Below are 23,661 nucleotides of genomic sequence, written 5' to 3'. Positions count from 1 at the left end.
ACTATGCTCCTTTCTCTACAAGATATAAGAGTTTGGGCGAAATCTATCTCTAAAATTTTGTACAAAGATCGAATGAAAATGTCTCTGCAAAGTCTCGACATCGCCGTCCATTGACTTAACATGGGACACAGCAAAATTCCAACTTTGACCTCGTGCAAAGACACGTTCCGAGATTCTGAGGGGTATACAGCGCACACTGGCGTGTACCCAAACGTGTTTGCCATAAAATTCTGGGAAGAAAACCACCTCTTCCTTGGCTCGTTTTCCCGCCATTCGCGATCGCGCAAAAAGTGTCCAAAACCCCGTTGACTTAACATGGGGAAAATGGAATCGCACGTGCCACGTGCCACGAGGTTTTAAGCGAGTAGCGACCGGTGCCATAAGGTAGATCGCCTCCGGGAGCCCATACACTGAACTTTTTACGAAGATTGTACATTTCGTCTAGGCCCCACCCAAAATGTCTCGATTCGCTGCCAGACTTGCAAAACATAGCCCGGAGAACGACCGCTCCGGTTGTTTTTCAATAGAAAAACACAATTCTAACGAATAGTGTTTGTCTTTTCAAACAACCTGCGGTTACAGTTGATCCCAGGTAGTTTTGGGTTTCACCTATAACAACGCTTTTTTATAATTTTAAGAAAAGTGACAGGTGGTGAGTTGATATGCCATCAAGTGGTGAGTTGATATGCATGATAAGGGCTGATACCAGGCTGGTATGCATGCAAATTAGCATGAAATATGGGTCTGCAGGTAAGACAAAGTCAATTAGACCAACTCTTCTCCTTTTCTCTCCCCACATCACCCCATCAACCCCCAAAAGCTTTAGTTTTTATGAATGCTTGAGACGAGGCCTGTTAGTATCACTGATGTAGAAAAACACAATTCTAACGAATAGTGTTTGTCTTTTCAAACAACCTGCGGTTACAGTTGATCCCAGGTAGTTTTGGGTTTCACCTATAACAACGCTTTTTTATAATTTTAAGAAAAGTGACAGGTGGTGAGTTGATATGCCATCAAGTGGTGAGTTGATATGCATGATAAGGGCTGATACCAGGCTGGTATGCATGCAAATTAGCATGAAATATGGGTCTGCAGGTAAGACAAAGTCAATTAGACCAACTCTTCTCCTTTTCTCTCCCCACATCACCCCATCAACCCCCAAAAGCTTTAGTTTTTATGAATGCTTGAGACGAGGCCTGTTAGTATCACTGATGTTAGTTGGACTTTCGTCCCCGTCTTGAGTTGAGATGTTAGTTTCACAACGTTTCAGCCAGTAACTTCTCCGGCCGTAGTCGGATATGCCTCGATAGTGAAGTGGTTAGAACTGTGGACCATCACCGTCACCGGGGAAACCCGAGTTCGATTCCCGCTAACTACAGGAGCTTTCGAACGGTATGACGCGTACGGCGCAACGCCACCAACATCCAGGTCCTTCTGAGGGTCAAAGAACACCTGTCGACGGCCGGAGAGTGACTGGCCGAAGCGTTGTGAAACTAACATCTCAACTCAAGACGGGGACGAAGGTCCGACAAATAAGATCAGTGACCCCAGTTTTTTTTCTGTGGACATACCTAACATGCAAAAGGCACAGCACAACTCCCTGTCAAGTCTCATGATGGCTCCCTACAAGCTACAAAGGAACACTATAGAACACATATATACACACAGATTAAAAAAAATTGTTATAATTACCAGTAGTTTCGAAAATGACAGAACTGTCGTTTCTGTATGGCTAACAGCACGGGAATTCTGATCTCGTGAAACTGATAAGTTTTCCTGTTTGGCAGTTGCCAACCGAGAATGAGTGACAAAATGAAATGGAACAAACAATATAAAGAAATTGACTGGTGTTTTAAACCTCGCCCGTATTCGTGTTTTGCCAGCGTCTAACGTATAGGGGGAAGGGGGTTCCGTTGGAATCCCATCGTCGTTTGGCCCCTGATGGAGCTAGAGCTTTGCGGGAAAAATGAGCGTGTTGCCCGAGACGCGAGGAGGCCGATGATAACCAACTTTAAGGTCCTAGGTCATTGGTTAACCTTCCAGGTCAGGTCAATTATCCAGATGTCGGGAAAATAGGGGGTTATTTGAAGTTCGTAAAGCGAGGCTGATATTATTTTGGGGGGTTGCTGATCACGAATGTCATGTTAGTTTTGATTACAGATGTCTTCGTACATTTAGGCCAGGTCAGGTCAGGTCAGGTCAGGTCAACCAGTAGGTGTCCTACCGGCTATCCATAGGGAGTATCAAGTGTCAACTACCACTGACGGTGTCGTAACATGTTACGAAGGCGCTAAAACTACTTCGAAAATGATCAAATGCATGCTAAATTCGAAATCGGCCCGGTAAAACTCCAAAAAGTGAACCGAGGTCACCAAAGGTCAATGACCTGACCTAACCTTCAGGTGACATTGACAGTTGACACCAACAATACTGCATGGGACCACCATCATTTCACATGTTTGGACGTTACAATAACAAAAAGACTGGAAATGCGCGGATAATGTGAGCCGACTTACGCCAAATCGCGATTCCGGCCAAGCATGGTCTCGAGAATCAGGTCACAAGTCAATAGCCATTTGGGTCAGGGTCATGAAATTTTTAGAACATGCGTAAAATTGATAAACTCGAGAGGTACTGAAAGTTTCGTCGCGATCGGCCGCTTTTTGCGCGAGTTATGTGCGAAAAGCCGAGGTGGTCCGTTCGACCGCCTATAAGTGCGAGGGTTAATTTTGGCTTTTGATGCCGAATTTTGTTTTATGTCGCTTATTTCACCTGATAGAATACAGTCCGAATTAGATTCGCTTCACTTCACTTCATTAATATTTTGTTGACTACCAGTCAACAAAAGCTCAGAAGTATATGTATTCTTTCATTTCAATCCATTATCTCTGTCAGAGGCATATCAACCTTGACCCGCAACTGACAATGTGTTTTAATTACAAGAAAATACACTTGTAATTCCAAAATATATTGCCAGTTTTAATACCGTTGGCTTGAGGATACGTGACTAGCCAAGTTCAGAATGTTCTAAGTAAAACTAAGTATCATAAAGCAAAAAAAAAAAATGATGCTAATAAAATCAAGCCATTTTGATAGCGCTGTGTTGGACATTATTGCGTTTTCATGAATGTGAGGTCTGCTGCCAAATCAATCAATCAATCAATTTATTATGCGTCTTTTCGAGACAAGATAAAGCATACCTACAGTAAAACATACGACACAATATAACAAAAGATAAACACTCATCACGACGCAAAGATACAACATCGTAGCAGAATGCACAAAGCAGGTTAGGCGCACAAAAGCCTCAGCAGGCGACGGGACATAACTGTCTGACTAGAATTTAGCACGAAGCGAATCGAGTCGACCAAACCGTCACCTTCAGTCGGGCTACTTATAAAGCTAGGGTCAACATGGCCCCTTACAGTATCTAGCACGCTCTGGAAAGAACAGTTCACCAGGGTGTACGCGAGGTGCAAGGATGTTCCGTGTAAACGTTCAGGCTCAGTTGCTAACACAGCTAGCTCACTTAGTGCTATGTGCTTAAGTCTATGATCATCTCGGAATATTCCCAACAACGCGAAAACCACCGCGCGTCTGAGGATTTCTTGTATCCTGGGAATTTTTAGAGCAATAAGCAGAGCAGAATGATGTGCGTATTTTGACAGACCAAGGGCAGCTTTGATGCAGCGAGACTGGACGCTGTCCAGGGTATCAACATCAGTTGAGCGGAGAGGAACCGTATGACATCCAAACATAAGGGCAGGGACAACCACAGTTTTCCACAGGAAAACTTTGTCAGCAGGTGAGAGACATTCACTGAGCATACCGGTAGGAGTCAGTCCATAGAAAGCTCCACGAGCTCGACTGGCGCGGTGCCGTACATGATGTGAGCCGTCAAGGTCCGCCGACAACACAACACCGAGATGTTCTGTCACTGTACGTACAGCAAGCTGTTGTCCAGATAAGTGCCATACAGGTAGCACAGACAAAAGTTCGGCACCAAACACGATACAGTGACTTTTCGTCTTCGCAGGATCCACATGAACAAATTCCAACCTCCAAAAACCTGCAAATTCGCTGACTAGTTTCAAGAGTTATAGGTCTCCCGCATTGGTGGAGAGCAACATAAGGTCATCTGCGTAGCAAACGGCGGGAACATGGTAGCCAAACATAAATGCTCCACATAAGCTGACATCAAGTGTGCTAATAAGTGGCTTAAAATACACATTTGCAAACACCGGTGATAAAATGGCTCCCTGTCTTGTCCCTCGTTTGATAAGGAAGCACATCGATCTACGCCCAGCATAAGTTACAAAACTTTTTAGACGTCTATACCACATCGCAATCAGATGCCAGGACCGGGGGCTCAGAAAATCCTTTAGGCGAAAGAGTAGACCATCGTGCCATATCTTATCAAAACATTTCCTAGCGTCTAAATTTGCTGCAAACACTGGAGAGTCTCTCTGACGATGCCACTGCACGGTTTCAGTAACAAGCATTGACGCTTCAGTAGTGCCACGGTTCTCTATAAAGCCAAATTGCAAATCACTGGGCGAGAATGATTCGGTTAACTCAGCCAGTAGCAGGCATTCTAACAATTTCGACATTGTAGTGGTGAGAGATATCGGTCTATAGTTGTCCAAACTACTGCCATTTTTCTGATGGTTTCTTTCAGGATGTGTTCTCTCATCCTTTTTTTAAACACTGGCATTTTATCAACCCACCTCTGAGCCTCTTCAGCCGATAAATTTTGATAAATCCAAAACCATATCAACTCACCACCCCCCAGGGGGTGAGTTGATATGAACTTTGGCGTTTTAAAAAAGGGGCTTAATAAATACATTTTTTATTCATTTTTGCTGATTGCCACCCCAAGGCATGCGCCATGAAACTGGCACAAAAAGAATTCCGTAAATGAAGGTGGCTTTTAAAGAAATCTAGAAAAACCTCAAAATCCATATCAACTCACCCCGGTTTACGGAACCTTATGAAGGCACTAGTAATATGTTGTGGGCGGAAAATGCTGTGATTGCTATTCTTTTTTTTCCTGAAACTCACGTATTCACGTAACACGTATTCGGATCCTACGTCAGGTGAAGCTTTGTATGGCTTTATCGAAGCCGCGTGATAATTTCAAGCCAACTGGTGCAGGACTGCAGGGCATGACTTTTAGCCATGCAATATTAATTCCGATCCTGGAACCATGATAACAGCTACAAATGTACCAGACTCGGGGGCTATTTTCGCCAGTTGCCGCTGCGATGGGTGCGATAAGCACCCGCTAACATACACGTAGGTATGCAGTTATTGAACAGTTAGACTTCAGTCGCAGCTTTCCAGATTCATAAATAATAAAAACGTCCTTGGATATCTTCTGTATCCAACAACTGACATGGCTGTCGATTGCGGGAAGGCCGTATTGAAGACCTACAGCTGCCAAATGCCGAAACCCGGCGGCCGCTGGGCCTCCGCGCCACCCGCTGGCCGCTGTGGGGAGGGAGGCATATAGTTGCCCCCCGTTTACTTCTGCGACGATATCGTCGCAACGTGAAGAGATAGAGAAGCGAAACTTTGTACACATCTTTCTGATTAACTAGCCAAAGTTATGTCCAAATTTGGTGTTGATCCCATATGAAATGACGTCACAGTGACGTCAGAAGTCAAATTATAGATTTGCGTCTCAGTTTCCTCACGATATATCCGATATATGTGACCGAATATAAAGGACTGATTATTGGTCAGGAACTAGTTGGAAGTGTAGGGGAGGAGAATGGGTTTTTTGGCCGCTTTTTTAGGAAGCGCTGTAGCTAAAAAAAAAATGCGACATATTTCTGCACTCTTTTAAATTTGACCGGTGTTAATTTGAGGCCTGGATTTTACGTTACGGTTGAGTCAGCTTCAGCGTCAGCAATGACATGTGTCCTTCACACATTTTTAGGCTGACTCGGTGTCGGACTTATATCCGAATGATTTTGACTCAGGTCTTATTTCAGCATTTTCCTGCACAACGGAAAATGCGTTTCTTTTGCATACACTGCTCAATCAAACATTTGCATATTATTTGTGTTAAAAATATTTTCACAATGAGACTTATAATTAGTGAATAGTGAGAGGGCATTGCTTGGGTAAAAACGTTAACTTTCTATTCTACAGGGTGTTTCACTAAAAGTGTCGAAAAGTAAAAGGTCCTAATGCACATAATAACAATGTTTTCTAAGGACATTTGCACATCATTTCATCCGCGATTGTTGGACATTGGGATATATACAAATGATATCACCGTCACTCAAACCTATTCCACATATCCGCCCCTTCTTTTGATGCACCGTTTCGGCACGTGTCCGGAGGTGCCTCACAGCCCGTTTTCATCTTCAGCGTCCAGACTGTCGGCAAAGCCTTGCATTGTGCTCTTCAGCTCCCGAGACCCGAAGTGATGCGACTTGAGTCTTCCTCAGCTCTGCGAGAGCTACTGACCAAAACCAGAAGTAAAGCGGTGACAGATCGGGGCTTCGCGCTGGCCAGGGGCGGGCGGTGAGGCAGCTGATTATTCGGCCCGAGAACTTCTGTTCCAGCCAGTCCTTGGTGGCTACAGCCGTTACAGTGGTTGTTTTTGATAACTTGTAAGGGCTTGGCTATTTCTGATGCTGAAATAAGCTTCTTGTTATCTTAAAAGGCCCTAAAAAAGACCCTGACCTTTTCAACGATTTCCGCCGAGAGGTGGGGGCGACCCGCCTTTTTTTGGACTGGAACCGGCATCAAAGGAACCCTTTTAAACCTCTCGGCCCAATCTTATAAACGCCGTGAAATGGATATGGCAGCACTCTAAGGCTGGATATATAGTACGCAATCTTATAAAACTCTGTGAAATCGAAAACACGGCACGCTCTTTGCGGTATTGGTAGCCGCCGGTTTTCAGGATACCGTAAAATGATTTTAACCGTGAGCAGCTGTGCACATCTCAAAACACCGACAATCATCAGCTGTTTGCGGTTTCAGCGGCGTCCATTTCACGCCAGAATTTGTGGCGTACTTTGACGAGCTTCTCAGACAGTTTAATTGATTTAAGATAAATTCCATGTTTTTATGATATAAGTATGCAATATTTTACATTATGATATTTCTAAGATCAAAACATGCTCCACATATTAACTCATGATTTATTATAATGATGCTTATTATACAGACAACGATCAATTTCAAAATATGTATTTCCAGGAACTAAATGCACACTAAAACACATAAAAACGAGTGTTCATCGTTATATGGCTTTATTTTTCAAATTAAAAGGGATTTTTAAGAGGATTTTAGCACCAGTAACCGTCTTAGATTTTCGGCAGCCACTGCATTATAGAATCGGTATGGGTCTTTAGCCTATTCTCACGTCTCACGTATGACACAAATAACGGGCACTTCATGGCTTCTGATTAGATATTTAAATTAATGATGATATACCTTAGTTTGTCAAAAATTTATAAATGCCTACTCACTATTCGTATTTCCTCACTTTCTGTTTGGCACAGTTACTGATCAGTGATCAATCTGTTGTTTCTCCTCCTGCATCTCGATCTGACTTCTGAACCAAGTATTTTTCTTGATATAACTTTGATATGTAGACTGGGTACTTCAATCTTTTGAGGAATTGCTTTTTAGCTTTAGGCTAGGTAATAGGTACCTATGCTTGAATAAGAAGGAAAATAAGTTGTAACTTGACCTAATTCAGTTCATGTACGTAATCTTCGAATTTTAGTAGCTTTATCTTCAAGAAGGAAAATTTCATGAGCTTATGACAAGAAGGAAAATAAGCTATATCTTGAATTGATCCAGTTAATGTACGTATCCTGATGCTCAAATTGTAGGAGCTTCATTGTCAACGGCATTACTTCAATTACTGAAAGAGTAGCCGAGCTATAATTAAATGATTATTTAAATAATTCTTAAACAAATTTATTGCAATGCCTTAACAGCAATTAAATGCAAATGATAAGTTGAAGAAACACTTTATTTACTCGATTTTCTGAGCGCGAGAATGCCCTCGCTGAAATTTATTTGGTCGGCAATCCACTTTTCAGGAGAATTCTTCAAGCATGTTGGTGTTTTCCATACTTTGCTATCAAGTTTTCCAGAAATGATTTATTTATTACACATATGTGTGTCTCTAAAAGAAATAAATGCCCCATAAAATTAAAACACATAACTTTTGCTGTTCGCAAACAGTACGCATAATTTCCAATAGCGACGGCGACAAGACATTGACCAATCACGTTGCGTGTTTCCTGCTGGCGTTGATTTGTACTGTGGGCAAAATGGCGTGAATAGAATTACCATACTATTCTCTTTATAAGATTGCGTGAATAGGGTGCCGTAAATAGAGTGGGGTGGAATGATAGTACGCCATTTGGTAGCACAACCTTTATAAGATTGGGCCAGGGAGCCATTTGAAACTTTTATAATGTGGATCGTAGCGAGGTGAGAGAGTGAAACGTTTCCTGAAAAGTCGGCGTACGGTTTCAATGTTTCTGATAGCACCAAATGTGAGTGTAACCCACCGCTCCTGGGCCCAATCTTATAAACGTCGTGAAATGGATATGGCAGCACTCTAAGGCTGGATATATAGTACGCAATCTTATAAAGCTCTGTGAAATCGAAAACACGGCACGCTCTTTACGGTTTTGGTAACCGCCAGTTTTGGATGTGCCGTAGAATGATTTCAGCCGTGAGCAGCTGTGCACATCTCAAAACACCGACAATCATCAGCTGTTTGCGGTTTCAGCGGCGTCCATTTCACGCCAGAATTTGTGGCGTACTTCGACGAGCTTCTCAGACAATTTCATTGATTTAAGATAAATTCTACGTTTTTATGATATAGGTATGCAATATTTTACATTACGATATTTTTAAGATTAAAACCTCCTCCACATATTAACTCATGATTTATTATAATGATGCTTATTGTGCAGACCACGATCAATTGCAAAATATGTATTTCCAGAAACTAAATGCACACTAAAACACCTAAAAACGAGTGTTCATCGTTATATGGCTTTATTTTTCAAATTAAAAGGGGATTTTTAAGAGGATTTTAGCACCAGTAACCGTCTTAGATTTTCGGCAGCCACTGCACATTGTAGAATCGGTATGGGTCTTTAGCCTATTCTCACGTCTCACGTATGACACAAATAACGGACACTTCATGGCTTCTGATTAGATATTTAAATAAATGATAATGATAAATAAAAAAATATGATATATAATAAAAATATATATATATAAAAGTTTGTCAAAAAATTGTAAATGCCTACTCACTATTCGTATTTCCTTACTTTCTGTCTGGCACAGTTACGGATCAATCTGTTGTTTCTCCTCCTGCAACTCGATCTGACTTCTGAACCGAGTATTTTTCTTGATGTATAGCTTTGCTATGTAGACGGTTCTTCAATCTTTTGAGGAATTGCTTTTTAGCTTTAGGTTAGGTAATAGGTACCTATGCTTGAATAAGAAGGAAAATATGCGTAACTTCACCTAATTCAGTTCATGTACGTAATCTTCGAATTTTAGTAGTTTATCTTCATGGAGGAAAATGTCAAGAGCTTATGACAAGAAGGAAAATAAGCTATATCTTGAATTGATCCAGTTAATGTACGTATATCTTAATGCTCAAATTGTAGGAGCTTCATTGTCAATGGCATTACTTCAATTACTGAAACAGTAGCCGAGCTATGATTAAATCATTATTTAAATAATTCTTTAACAAATTTATTGCAATGCCTTAACAGCAAATAAATGCAAATGATAAGTAGCAAGGCCCTATATAGAAGGTATGCTCATTAGGCCGAAGCAGCGATTTCCGTGACGTCACAGGTACGAAGGGTCGGACGGCTGTAATGCAATCCTATGGAAAATGACCCAACTTTAGTGCTCTCCCACATAGCTGCCAGACTCGACACTATTGTAAAAATTATATTACATAAAAGCTCGAATCAAGACGAACAAGAAACCTATCTGACGTTTTTACGTATTAAGCCGGGTTCACACCGGTTTTCCGGTCCGGAAAAATTCCGTCTGCCGGGCCGGCACCAAAATGTTGAAATTGTCGCTAGATGTCAAAAAAGTCGCTAGAACCGGAAAACCGGAAAGTCGAGCCGGAAATGTCATAACCATCAACCATCAAGTACGATAAATACCTAGGTACCAAGCAATCTCGCGAATTATTTTGAAATCGAACATACTTGTGTGACGGCTTTACAAGTCCCTGATGCAGTTCCACCCAACCGAAAATCATCCATACTTCACTGGTAGGTATATTAGCAAGATTAATACAATTTAACATTTACAGCATGCGGGCTGGGTATCGACAAAAAGACACTAATAAATTTCAATCGCGCTTTGGCTGTTGTTGGTTTAAAAACACTTGCGAACAAAGAGGAATTGAGGGCTGGGCAGGGCGCATTAGAGACGGCGAGCTTGATATTACGCTTGCTGATGTAGATGGCTGGGTCTCAAAATCGGTCATCCGACTGTCACTGAACTCTACTGCCATAACCCGCGCCCCGCTGGGGGTCCTAAATTTCCACGCCTCGCTGGTGGGGGTGTTTAACATCCCCCCTTTTAACTCGGCTCCTGGGCCACGTAGCGATACGGGGAAGGCGGCGTTCGAAAGAGTGTCAAAATTAATGACGAAATTAATTCGGTCACTTTTTTTTGGTCAAATCAAAGGTCAGGTCACCAGAGGTAATGGAAAGCCGAATTTCACCGATTTTCAGGTCGAATGTCGACGATTTACAACAAGCCAACGCATAACTTGGCATCAATTTTCTCCTATTGACTTATAATGGGGGGGGGGGTCACAAAATTGACCTGACCTTAGGTCACCGATATCAAAATTCCGAGATAGTTATTTATTTAAATTGTGTACATATTGTTGCGGCGTTGCCCTTATCAATCGCTGAGAGTTTCAAAGAGGTCGGTCCAGAAAAGATGCATGATAAGGTGTGCCAAAAACAGCCGCCGTTTTTGAGATGTTCGCGAAAAACCACAGGGAGGGTTCAAATATCCCCACCCCCACCCCCACCCCCAGCAGGGCGCGGGATAATATCCTTGGCATTCAGTACCATCGTATTTCCTGATTCTTCTACTTGCGATTGAATGGCAAAACTGCCTCCACCCTCCCGAACTGCTATGTGCTTGTGTAGGAGGGCATCGAGGGCAGAGAAGTGTTGTCAGCGCGTCTTGTAGAATGTAGATTTCAGAATCTGCTCGGCTGGCTCCACTTCGTAGACGACGGAAGTTAGCAATACGTACATTGTGCTACCTGTCCTGCGGCCGGCTCCACTGCGCTTGATATTAATCTCTTCTGTAGATACTGGCTCCGCTCCTTCTACAACCAGCGCGTCCGCAATGTTGTTCCACAAATTCGCCCTTTTCACCGCTTCCTTATAATATTTATCTTTTTTATTATAAAGTCATGGATATTTTCCAACCAATGAAATGAATTTCTCATTTGAAAAGGCCATGAGTCATGTGAAATACAAAAACCACTCCGTTTGAGATGCAAATGTTTTGAAATAAAAATGAAACGCCGTCAAATTTACGCTTGAATTTCATATTCTCGTGAAAAATCGCGAGACTATTAGGGCACCGTTGGTTAAATTGGTCCTGTAGCGCTGAAACATAACATTATTTCCCTCGTGCCTTAATTTCATATCACAAACGGTGGCTATCCGGCAAGGCAAAAGTTGAGATGATTTCAACTTTTTGCCGGACCGGAAAATCTGGCTCTCCGGCCTGCCGGACCGGTCAAAAGAAGTTGCCAGATTTGCCGGTTCACACCAGTTTTCAATTTTCCGGCACGGAATTGGCCATTTTTCCGGCCCGGCAGACGGAATTTTGCCGGTACGGAATCCGGTGTGAACCCGGCATTACTGACGGCTTAGACTCTATTCAAGTATATTCAGAGCTCTGCATTAGCTCACTTTTTCTGCTGTCAATGCCACTACAAATGCCTAGTCGGCGCACGTGCGCTTGTCGAGCGGGGACCACCAGTCGGGCGATTCGGAGCTGCCGCCCAATCAGAACGCCGCAATGCCGTGACGTCATTGGTCGCACACGACACGTTACGGAGATAGGGATGAGACAGCCCTGGATAAGTAGAAGAAACACATAATTCACTCGATTTTCTGAGCGCGAGAATGCCCTCGCTGAAATTTATTTGGTCGGCAATCCACTTTTCAGGAGAATTCTTCAAGCATGTTTGTGTTTTCCATAGTTTGCTATCACGTTTTCCATAAATAACTTATTCATTACACATATGTGTGTCTCTAAAAGAAATAAATGCCCCATAAAAATTAAAACACATAACTTTTGCTGTTCGCAAACAGTACGCATAATTTCCAATAGCGACGGCGACAAGACATTGACCAATCACGTTGCGTGTTTCCTGCTGGCGTTGATTTGTACTGTGGGCAAAATGGCGTGAATAGAATTACCATACTATTCTCTTTATAAGATTGCGTGAATAGGGTGCCGTAAATAGAGTGGGGTGGAATGATAGTACGCCATTTGGTAGCACAACCTTTATAAGATTGGGCCCTGTTGCGGTGTTTACAGAACCTTTTCTTGTTCTGTATAAGGAAAAAAAACGACTAGTAACTTTGGCCTCCTGCCCTCGCTCCGTATGAGTGTAAAATATATCTTAACCCGCGCCCCACTGGGGGGGGGGGGCTATTTATAGCCCCCCTCCCGTTTTTCTGCAATAACTTCCAAACCGCTTGACGTATCGACGCCAAACTTTCACTACCTTAGGCTGCATCAATTTGACACCTTGCGTCAAAATTTGAACTTCGTACCTACCAAAGATCGGCCGAAAATGACGTCAGAGTGACGTCATGTTCGGCCGATTTCGACGCAAAACATTGAACCACGGCAATCGCTCCCAAGAGCTCAGTTTTAAGCTAGATCCAATTTCTTTGCATGAGAGGACTCAGAATAGACTTCGCTATCAAACTGCTATCTCGGATTTTCGAAATTTTGAAAATTTCGAAAATTCTATATAATGAAATTCAAAATTTATATTTTTGCATTTTTTTCATTTTTTTGACTTTTCGAAAAAAGGAATATATGTGATAGAACACATTATTATCACTAACTCTAGCAAGTTTTGGCTAAATATCTTCAAAAATGGCCAAGTTATACGCATTATTGCAAAAAATAGCAATTATTAATTTTTCAAATCAATTTTTCAGCACGAATTTGATATCGTACGCCAATATAAATAGCAGCATCGTGTTCCTGAGCTCAAACTGCATCCAATAGACACCTTTTTTGTTGAAAACTTTTAACTTCAAAATTTGCCCTTTTTTGACCTGAAAGTGACCTGACCTAAGCTAAATTTAACTCAAAATGACCTCGAAAGACACAGACGACATCAAATTCGAAATGTTTGGCCTAAATGAACCATAAAACATGTGTCACGTGACCGACGGATGATATAATATTTTCGTGACCTGTGATGACCTGACCTTGACCTGAAAATCAAAGTACAAGTTTGGTACCCTCAGAGTATCTAGAGCATCTGTTCACGAGTGTGTGAACCAAAAATGAGCCTGATCTCACTTGTAAGACGGCGGCCAGAGCCCAAAACGTGAAGAATCCAAAATGATAATAATTTTCACTTTGACCTGACCTGTGACGTCATCGGTGACCTCGAGGTCAATGAAATTAGGTATCGCTCGACAGTTTTTTCGGGGCTATCAGACGCCGTTTGAATTTTGACGATCGGCCCAGTAGTTTCGAAGTTAGGAGGGGGGGCTATGAATAGCCCCCCCCCCCCCCCCAGTAGGGCGTGTTATACGCAGACCCCAGTGGGGCGCGGGTTAAATGGCTTAAGCATAAATGTCCAAAAATTTGCAACAAAGCCACGTGCGCAACCACGTGCTTTGCATATTTTATATATCTTTAATAAGCATTTATTTTTTGACACTTTTAGTGAAACACCCTGTAGAAAGGAAAAGGGTAATCGACTAATTTCGATCAATGAAATTAGAGATGTCAATCGGATACTTTTTGGCATACCGATACCAAATCGATACCAACTTGGTATTTGGTATTTCAATCTTAATGCACTTGGTATTTTGTTGGTATTATGAGCCCTCACTAATGTATAAGACGGCTGAGAAATTGGTAAAAAGTCGGTATTTCCCTCATGTTATGAAGTTGGTTCGGTATCGGTATTTCCTTACGATTTATGTTGGGATTTGGTTTGGTATCGGTATTCAGATGTTCTGTAATTGACATCACTAAATGAAATACATCAACTCAGTCTCAAATACTCACATCTCGTAACCTTTCGATGTCTGCAAAGAAGTTGTCGATGGTCTTTACGAGCTGGATATGTTGCTATCAGTTTGGTTTGAGCAGATCCCTAGCATCTTCGTCGTGTTGCATTGCACAGTGTTTTGATGAGCCCCAGGAGACAGACTGTGCCGTAATGCCACCGCCAACGGCCATAAACCCAACCAGCTCGGCACGACTATACCTTATCAAGTCGGCCGTCCCAGCATAGCGACATCCTGGGAGCACCGTCAAATGTGCTCCACTAGCACCGGTCAAATTACCCCGCATTGCCACTCTGAAAAGTTTTGTCTATAGAGCCGTTACGGTTATACGGAAATACATGAAATAACTCTTGAAAACGCTGAGCATCCTAAGCCGTGGGACCACAATGTTGAAATTTGTCTTTAGCCTGAATTCTACATGCTATACTATACATTTTTTTTTAACGGAAGTAAAAGTTACCATTTTCTAATCAATTTCATGTTTTATTGATTTTGAAGAAAATTACGAAGGGGACATTTTTGAAAAAAATTCACGCAATAGATTCACCAATGACACATGAATAGAGGCTATAATTTTTCCATTCACTTTTGTCAGATATCGTAAAGGTGGGGTGGGGGCGGCCAAATTATACTGCCGGCCAAATTACCCCATCCTCCTCTACATAAATGTTTTAGGATGACAGCAGGTGCTGTTTAGTTCATTTACAGTTGAGTTTCATTGTCAGCGACATCAGAAACGGTCCATATCGGAAAACGACAAAACTTTATACAACCGTTCCGTGCTTCTATCCAGTCAGGATACTGAAATCCTTCTCCTCCACGCCGAACCCCCCTCCGGACTGGACAGGCAACATTATCTTATCTTATGCGGGCTGCTCCCCTGGAGCGGCACCGCTGCTCCTGAGGGAGCGCACCCCGTAGCCGGGTGCAGTGAGTACCTTGGGGCTGGTCGGCCTGTCTTTCGGGACGGGCTCAGCCCCGGTGACTCACTAGGGTGCCTGCCCAGACCAATGTCTCCCCCTAATTCCTATCATCCTTGCGGCTCTGAAATGGTCTCGTCAGACCGAAAGGGCCTGACCCAACAAAACAAAAAAAAAACAAAAACAAAACTTTATAACGTCACTTTGGCATCATCTTTGAGTGCTACAACCACCAAACTTTCCTCAAATATTGCCTAGGTATTCATTTGAAGCTATGCCAAGTTTCACGTCGTTCGTAGCTCGAGATATTCTACAAAACGTAAAGGGGGAGGGGCAACTTTATGCCCCCAGTGGCTCGTGGGTTAACAATACGATGAACAATGCTCCGACCTTGTAACACATGGAAGAATAGGACATAATTTATTTTCAACCTGTATTAGTATCTACACAATACGCATGCATATGTATGTGTGGAATTTAGAAAAAAATGTGGAAACAGTCAAGCTTCAGTATGGCAAAGGGACGAGAATGCTTTGAACAGGGCTGCAGGATGTAGAAACATATACTAGGGCTGACTATCAAATGATGGAAGTGCCTTTAGCAATGATAGGATTTTGCACGTGCATGCACTTTTTAGTGTCATCACAGGCACCAACGTTCTTTTTTCCAATGGTGAAAACCAGATGTCTTTAGCTACATTCTGCTCTAAGCTACCACCGTTTTTCCAACAAACCACCTAAACCTGTGGCACGGCATAAAAGAGGAGCCGGGCAATAAACACACACAAAACGCGCGCCTGCGAGAGGCGCGATGTCATCAGAGCTCAACTAAAACACCCGGTAGTTACATTAAAGCTAGCTGAGGAGATCGTCCGTAACTCCGTAGCTTAGTTGGAAAAGTGTTGGGCTCCCGATGTGATAGAGCGATGTAGCCATCACCCACCCTCCCTAGAGTCTAGACAATCAGCTTAGCAATAACGTTTGGTCAGCCATGCGAAAATAACAATGAGTTAGTCGAGTTGAGTTTGAAACCCTAACTCTTCAGCTGGAGTCAAGTCTATGTAGAACGACGGCTACTCATCTCATATCGGGGCAATGTCATTGAGTGCTCTTGGAACAAAACACATCATCAGAACTAGGGCTGCGGAGTCGGAATCCGAGTCGGAGTCGGAGTCGGTCGGAGTCGGCAGTTTTGCCCGGAGTCGTAGATAACACTGCATGACTCAAACTCATGCCCTACACCTGGTTGCTTGACAATGTTTCGCTCGTTGACCTTTCAAAATCAGATTTTGTTGAAGTTAAGGACATACCCCTGTTTTGAATGAGCGTTTTCATTAAAAAAGCTTATGACGGCTGCTGTATCTAAACCTGCTTTTTAACACTATTTAAAAAAAAAAATCATTGCAATGCGAGGCCTTAAAATGCGTAATTGGTCACTTCAGGCATAATAAAAGATATCCAACATGAAATTTGATTTCAGTATATGGACTCCATGACCAATGTCCAGAGTTGGAGCTGGAGTTGGAGTCGGAGTCGGAGTCGGAGTCGGAGTCGATTTTTGAAGCCGGAGACGGAGTCGGAGCTACCTAGAAATCCAATCGACTCCGCAGCCCTGATCAGAACTGTCTTAGTTAGGGAGCGTTTGACACACAATCATATTTCTTCCGAGCGTGGTTGTCTCTCCCAAGGTGCGAAGAAGTCCATCCGAGGACATATATCCGTAGACTCTATCGCCAGAGGAGGGTTCTCCTGCGAGCCACTTAGTCGTCCAGAAGGAGGGGTCGTTCCGGCCCACCATCGTGAAAACGCCCGAGGAGTTGCGTCGCAAATTGAGCATGAAGGCTGCGTTCAAGTCCTGAAGAAACTCGTACTCCACCTGGTTGATGAAGGTCGCATAAGTGGCGGACGGGTCAAGGCCATGGCAGAAAGAAGTATCCTGCGACCATCCGACGGACGTTGAGCTTGTGAACCGCTCGACGTGGTAGCAGACGGCTCCAACCAGCTGGAACGTTCCAGAACATGTCGGCGGGATGTTCTTGGCCAGGATCTGTCGGCCGGCGCTGAGGACGAGCTCATCGTCGGCAGGTTTGGTGCCCCACAGGAGGCATCCTTCAGGGGAGGTCTCATAGAGACTACACCCCTCCAATTGGAGACAACGTATGGCGCAGAGCAGTGACGATCCGCCAGGGTGGGTGGCCAGAGGCGTCTTGACGAAGTGCTGGTCCCGAGCCAGCAGACTGAATTTCACCGCCTCCGTGACGTCCGCTGGTATCAGCAGGGTGGTTGTCATGGCGACCAGCAGCGTCAGTGGCATAGAACCGCCGATCGGAGAATGCCGAGAGTTGAATGACGTCATCTGAGAAAAGATAGCAATTTCGTCCTTCGGTTATGCTGTCGATGAAAATATCGTTAAAATGAAAAACCGCCCGTCTGAGACCATTTAAAAGTTCTATGAAATAGTTATGGAGCAAGCAATGAAAAAGTCCACATTTTTCTACTACGATGGTCATTTTGCCAAGGGCGCCGTACTTGCGCAATAAACAATCATGAACTCGCGAGAATGAGCGCGAAAGCTTCGATCACATTTACAACCAGTAAGACGCCTTTAGGAGGCGATAAACGAGCGAGCGAGAGAGTGGCCCTGCACGTGCGGAAGGGCGAGAGAGTACTTCCAAATGGCTTGTGCACGGCACCTACTACCGGTCATTAAAGGAAAAGTGTCACCTTCGTGAAATATGAAGATATCGTTGCTTTTCATTTTGACATTATTATTTTTCATGTTCTTTTTAAATCTGGTGCCAGAAGTGCATAATTCGCAAAAAAGTATGTCAAACTATTTAACATATTGGTACTATGTTTGTACTCTCTACCGCACCTTCTGTATGATGTCATAGCGATGACATCACACTCAAGCCAATCAGCCTTCAGAAGACAGTCTCGTCGGCTTGTGTCAGATTAGCTGATTGGTTAAAGCTGAGCTGGTTGGAGCTGATTGGTTAAAAACCAAAGCCTCGCCGCGGGTGGCTGTATTACAGGATAAGAACGCATTCCTGGGATGAGGACGCATTCCTGGCATATTTTCTTTTAAAATTGCCGATACCTACAAATGGAGGCCGAAATCGGCCGTAAGGTGGGACACTCTCGGGGTTTTCGGACACGGGCTACAAGATGGCCATCTCAGTTTCAAACCCCATGTTAAAGGTGACCCTTTTCCTTTAACGGTGTACCAAATTTAGAGGTAATCAACCCAGCAGTTCTCGAGATCTGGAAGCGGCACCATGCACGTGTGCACGTGCAAACTGGGTCCAAAGCAGTCCAAAGTGGCTTTTGCACGGCACCCTACCAGCCTGTCACTAAACGCGTATCAAATTTGAGCGCAGTCGGCCCAGCCGTTCTCGAGATCTGGAAACGTTGTCTGCACGTGCGCACGTGCAGTAGCACAATGACAGTTACACATGGGAATGTATTGTCAGGTGTGGGTTCCTACCGGCATGCCAAGTTTTAGCGAAATCACCCCGGTAATTGCCGAGTTATTGTGAGGGAGCAAATTTGGCATCCGTTCTTTTTGCATTTTGAACGTGCATTGGAGGTGGCCCACAGATATCGAGAGTATACGAATTACGATGTTTGGTAGAAGGGATGCAACTACCTTTCAAAAATAACCGCAAATTCAACAGGTTCAGGGAACTCGGCGGCGGCTCAGTAGCGGCGGAGCACACTCAATTAAGGGGCATAGGCGCGGGAGCCGGGGGGGGGGGCAGTGGGGGCAGCTTGCCCCCCCCCCCCCCAACTCTGGGGCCGTGGGGGCGGTGCCCCCACAGCTTTGAGACGGAATACCACACTTTTTTGCAAATGTTTTCTTTTTTGTTGAAAAAGCCAAGGGGTGAAAAATAAGTGGCCTAAAACCGGTGAGAAAACTAGATTTGGGGGTATCCTAGGTTGACCTCTATTATGGTGTGCCCCCCCAGTCTGAAAGTAGGTCCCGCGCCCCTGTTAAGGGGGGGGGGCACTGTCGACTTTTGGTCCCATTCTTTACATGCAACGCCCACAGGGCTAATGTTAAAATGTCAAAATCAAAGGGGGCACGGTGCCCCGGTGCCCTCCCCGCTCCGCCGCCTATGCGCCGGCTGCAAACCCAATCAAAGAAACCCGGCGAACGTCGCTCGTGTGAGAGATGCGCTACCCAGGCTGTCAACGGTCAGCGATACCGGGTGGCCCTGGCAAAGTTTTTGAGTGTCCTGCAGACCACAATGAGTGCAGATATCTGGAAGCACTCAAGATTCAGTGGTTCCAGCAAGACGCTGCCATGGCCAATACCGCTAAAGAAAGCCGGGAGTGGCTTGCGGGAGCGCTCCGGGCAGCGCGTGATCTTAACCCGCGCCCTGCTGGGGGGGGTGTTTGAACACCCCCCCTTGTGGTTTTTCGCGAATATCTCAAAAACGGCGGCGCGGAGCGCCGCCGTTTTTGGTACACCTTATCATACATCAATTCTACACATGTTGTAAAAATTTCAGACCAAGGTCATTCAAGGTCAGGTCACCAGGTCACTTGAAGCGACCTCACCTCATAAAAAGTTTCAATGTCTGTCATAGCTACACCGAGTGACCGATCGCTTTGAAACTTTCAGCGATTGCTAAGAGCAATAGCATGTACAAAATGTATATCTCAGAATTTTGATATCGATGACCTAAGGTCAGGTCAATTTTGCGACCTTCCCATTATAAGTCAATGGGAGAAAATTGAAATGCGCCTCTTTTGGACGAAAGACATTATAAACACTCCTAAACACTGAATTACAAGTGGTTTAGACATACTGAACATGAAAATGGTGTCCGTGACCCCTGTTTATGCCCTGAGGTCATCTTAGGTCACGAATGGTATCTAACAGTTTTTCGCAAATAACTTTTGATAGAGGCATGCTAGAGCGATGAAAACGCCTTAGAGGTGTTCAGCTCGACGATACGGATCGACTGATATGCAACATGACCCTTTCCGGTCAGGTCATGACCTTGACCTGAGGTCAAATTTTCAAGTTGACCTTTCAAGGTCAAGTTGTAGTTCATTCGATGCGTCTTGACGAGAGGAACACGATGCCGGTAAAAGTAAGCTCGTACAAGGCTTGGGTCAAAAGTTATTGCAGAAAAACTGTTTCCGAAAAAATCGGCTATTTTTGCAGTTTTTGCCCCCTGCAGGCAAAACCGTTGACGTTAGGTCAAATCTGAGAACATTACTCAGAAAGGGCGTTAATAGGGCTATCGAATGCGCTTTTCCGCGGCGCTGTAGCTCTATTGGTTCCCGAGTTATGCGTTGGCTTCTTGGAAATTGTCGACATTCGACCTGGAAATCGGCGAAATTATGCCTTTAATGACCTCTGGTGACCTGACCTTTGACCTGACCAAAAAATTGACTGAAGTGATTTCCTCATTATTTTTGACGCTCTTTCGAACGCCGCCTTCCGCGTATCGCTACGTGGCCCAGGAGCCGAGTTAGAAGGGGGGGTGTTCAAACACCCCCCCCAGCAGGGCGTGGAAATCCAGGACCCCCAGCAGGGCGCGGGTTAAGGCTCGAGACACCCGTAGCCGGCGAGCTCCCCGGACTTGCCCCACCGGACTTTTTCCTGTAGGACCGCCTCAAGTCCCAGGTGTACCGGAACAACCCAAGAAGTCCCAACGACCTGAAGGATGCAGTGAGGTCGGCGGTGCGCCGCCTGCCGCTTTCCGTGTGCCGTGCTGCAGCAGAGGCCGCGCTGAGCCGGGCTCTCTCTGGGCTCTTTGTACCTCTCTGTTTGTCGTTTTGTAAAAACGACAAACGACAAACGAACAAAACAAAAACGTGGGGACACACAGAAGGCGGGGGATGACGGTTATTTGACTTTGCCATACATCGATGAGCATTTACTGTGCAAAGTGAAAAGCATTATTAAGAAATCCGGACTCAATGTAAAGCTGGCTTGGCGAAATGATATGAAGTTAAAAAAAAAACGTTTCGTTCGCTCAGCATTTAGCAAACCTCGTTGTCCAGGGGGAGATAGGTGTAATTTGTGCAAGAGTGGGTTCACAGGCCAGTGTACACACCAGTATAACGCCTTTTGGGGCGACTAACGGAGCGAGCGAGAGGGTGAGCCTTGCACGTGCGAAATTTCGACGAGGTATCTCCATCTGACTTGTGCACGGCACCCTACTAACCGGTCTCTAGCGATGTGCCAAATTTGAGCACAATCGGCCCAGCCCTTCTCGAGATCTGGAAGCGGCACCCTGCACGTGCGCACGTGCAAAATGGGTCCCAACTGAGTTTTGCACGGCACCCTACTAACCGGTCCCTAACCATGTGCCAAATTTGAGCGCCATCGGTCCAGCCGTTCTCGAGATCTGGAACCAGTATAACGCCTTTTGGGGCGACTAACGGAGCGAGCGAGAGGGTGAGCCTTGCACGTGCGAAATTTCGACGAGGTATCTCCATCTGACTTGTGCACGGCACCCTACTAACCGGTCTCTAGCGATGTGCCAAATTTGAGCACAATCGGCCCAGCCCTTCTCGAGATCTGGAAGCGGCACCCTGCACGTGCGCACGTGCAAAATGGGTCCCAACTGAGTTTTGCACGGCACCCTACTAACCGGTCCCTAACCATGTGCCAAATTTGAGCGCCATCGGTCCAGCCGTTCTCGAGATCTGGAATCGACCCCTGCACGTGCGCACGTGCAGCAACACCCCAATTCTGGCACATGGATATGCATTGCCTAGTGGGTGTCTACCTACATGCCAACTTTCAGCGCAATCGGCCAAGTAGTTACCGAGATATTGCAACAATTACAAAAGTGGCACCTCTTCGTTTTGCACGTGGCACGTGCATAAGGGGTCGCCCTCATGCATCGGCAATAGTCCAATACTTGGTAGAAGGAATGAAGCTACCCTACAAAAATTACCGCGTGTAAATCGGTCAAGTGGTTGCTGAGATATAAGCGTCGCAGAATCGTGACCACGGCCGGCCGCTCATACTCAGAAATTTTCGTTAGGCTAAGGAAAGACTATACGCTCGCTTCGCTCGCTCCGTAAAAAGATACCTGTCTCGTACTCTAGATGAGTGTAAGAATGCAGTGCGCCAATTTGGGACTTTGATTTGTATTTTCTAATGTAAGAATTAGTTAGGCTTAATTAGGCTTAACAAATTTCAGTTACGTGTATTCGTATGTCGACTAAAAGTTATCATGATTTGAAAAATGGATGTACTTTAGATTTAATTGCTCGTAATAACGAATAGTGAAATAGGAGATAAAGAAAGGAGCAGACAAGAAATGTATTCTCATTCTGTCTTTTGGTAACAATTCCGACGAAGATCTGTGATCGAAATATCAATATCAATATATCCTTTTTGCTAATTTATATTTTACGAGGAAAGGTCATATGATACTAAAACTGCTTTTAAAAGTTGTGTTTATTCGAGCGACGCGACGTAGATATTGTCGGTATTCTGCTCGAACCTGGCTATCTAACCATATAGTACCTACCTGGTTGTCTTTGCCAGCGACACGCTCCTCACCACCGCGTGAACCAGGGGCGAGTGAGCGGCGCTCAAAGCCCGCGAGTGTCCATCGTCGAATGTGTGTTTGGTTGTCTTGGATACGGACGGCCGATTGGCCGCACAAGGTGGGTCGTGCTGCCACGTGATGTGCAAGCGATATGCACTTTGCACTTTTCACAGGACAAGCTTCAACTGCAGAATGGCCACTAGCGACGTTTCGGAGCTACCAATGCGGCCATGGGCAGATTATATAAGTGCATCATCAAATTGCCTTCATTACCTACCACCAGCAGGTGAGTACAAGAAACAAGGGCATTGTTACAGAGTAAAATAAGTTATTTGTACACACATTGTAGTACCTACATAAGTAAGTATATATGCAGATGCCGATTGATTGATACCTAGTTATTTGGCTCAATTCTTGATGATACGGATCGTGAGGCCGTATTGCATCATTTCTTGTAGGTAGATATCTCTTTCAGTGATGTGAAATTTAAGAAATCATTTGCATAACTTTGTATACAAGATTGTGTGCATATGTAACTTCATACATTGATGGTGAATAATCATTGTAGAATAGAAAAGGCATGTATTATTCAATATACCCTACAGTTTACAGCAAAAGCTTATAAAAGACAGGACAGCATAGCATACAAATGGCAGAGACATCTACAGGAAAGCGGATGGATGGATTCGATTATCATGTATGGTGTTTTCTATAGAACATCTGTATCTTGTCGTAAGCGTCGTAACAAAACACCCACCACTGCACGCTTATAACGATTTGTACTAGTGATGTCAATTGTGAAAAATTGTGATACCGATACCAAACCAAATACCAACAATACCCATGGAAAAATACCGACACCGAACCAACTAGGGAATATGAG

General features: G+C 44.4%; 1 protein-coding gene across 1 annotated transcript; it reads right to left on the bottom strand.

The window, feature by feature from the left end:
- Positions 1-15,659: 15,659 nt before the first annotated feature.
- LOC122371039 lies at positions 15,660-23,072 on the bottom strand. The gene is made up of 2 exons (XM_043347083.1): positions 22,758-23,072; positions 15,660-17,608 (listed from the first exon to the last, which is right to left on the bottom strand). The coding sequence occupies exon 2, from the start codon at positions 17,606-17,608 to the stop codon at positions 16,880-16,882; it is 729 nt and encodes a 242-aa protein (XP_043203018.1). The 5' UTR covers positions 22,758-23,072; the 3' UTR covers positions 15,660-16,879.
- Positions 23,073-23,661: the final 589 nt, after the last annotated feature.

Source organism: Amphibalanus amphitrite, unplaced genomic scaffold (assembly GCF_019059575.1).
Source record: "Amphibalanus amphitrite isolate SeventyFive unplaced genomic scaffold, NRLGWU_Aamphi_draft 001197F_arrow, whole genome shotgun sequence".
NCBI classification, from domain to species: Eukaryota; Metazoa; Arthropoda; class Thecostraca; order Balanomorpha; family Balanidae; genus Amphibalanus; species Amphibalanus amphitrite.
Note: the sequence above shows the minus strand (reverse complement) of the source record. Positions and strands in the feature narration are given on the sequence as shown.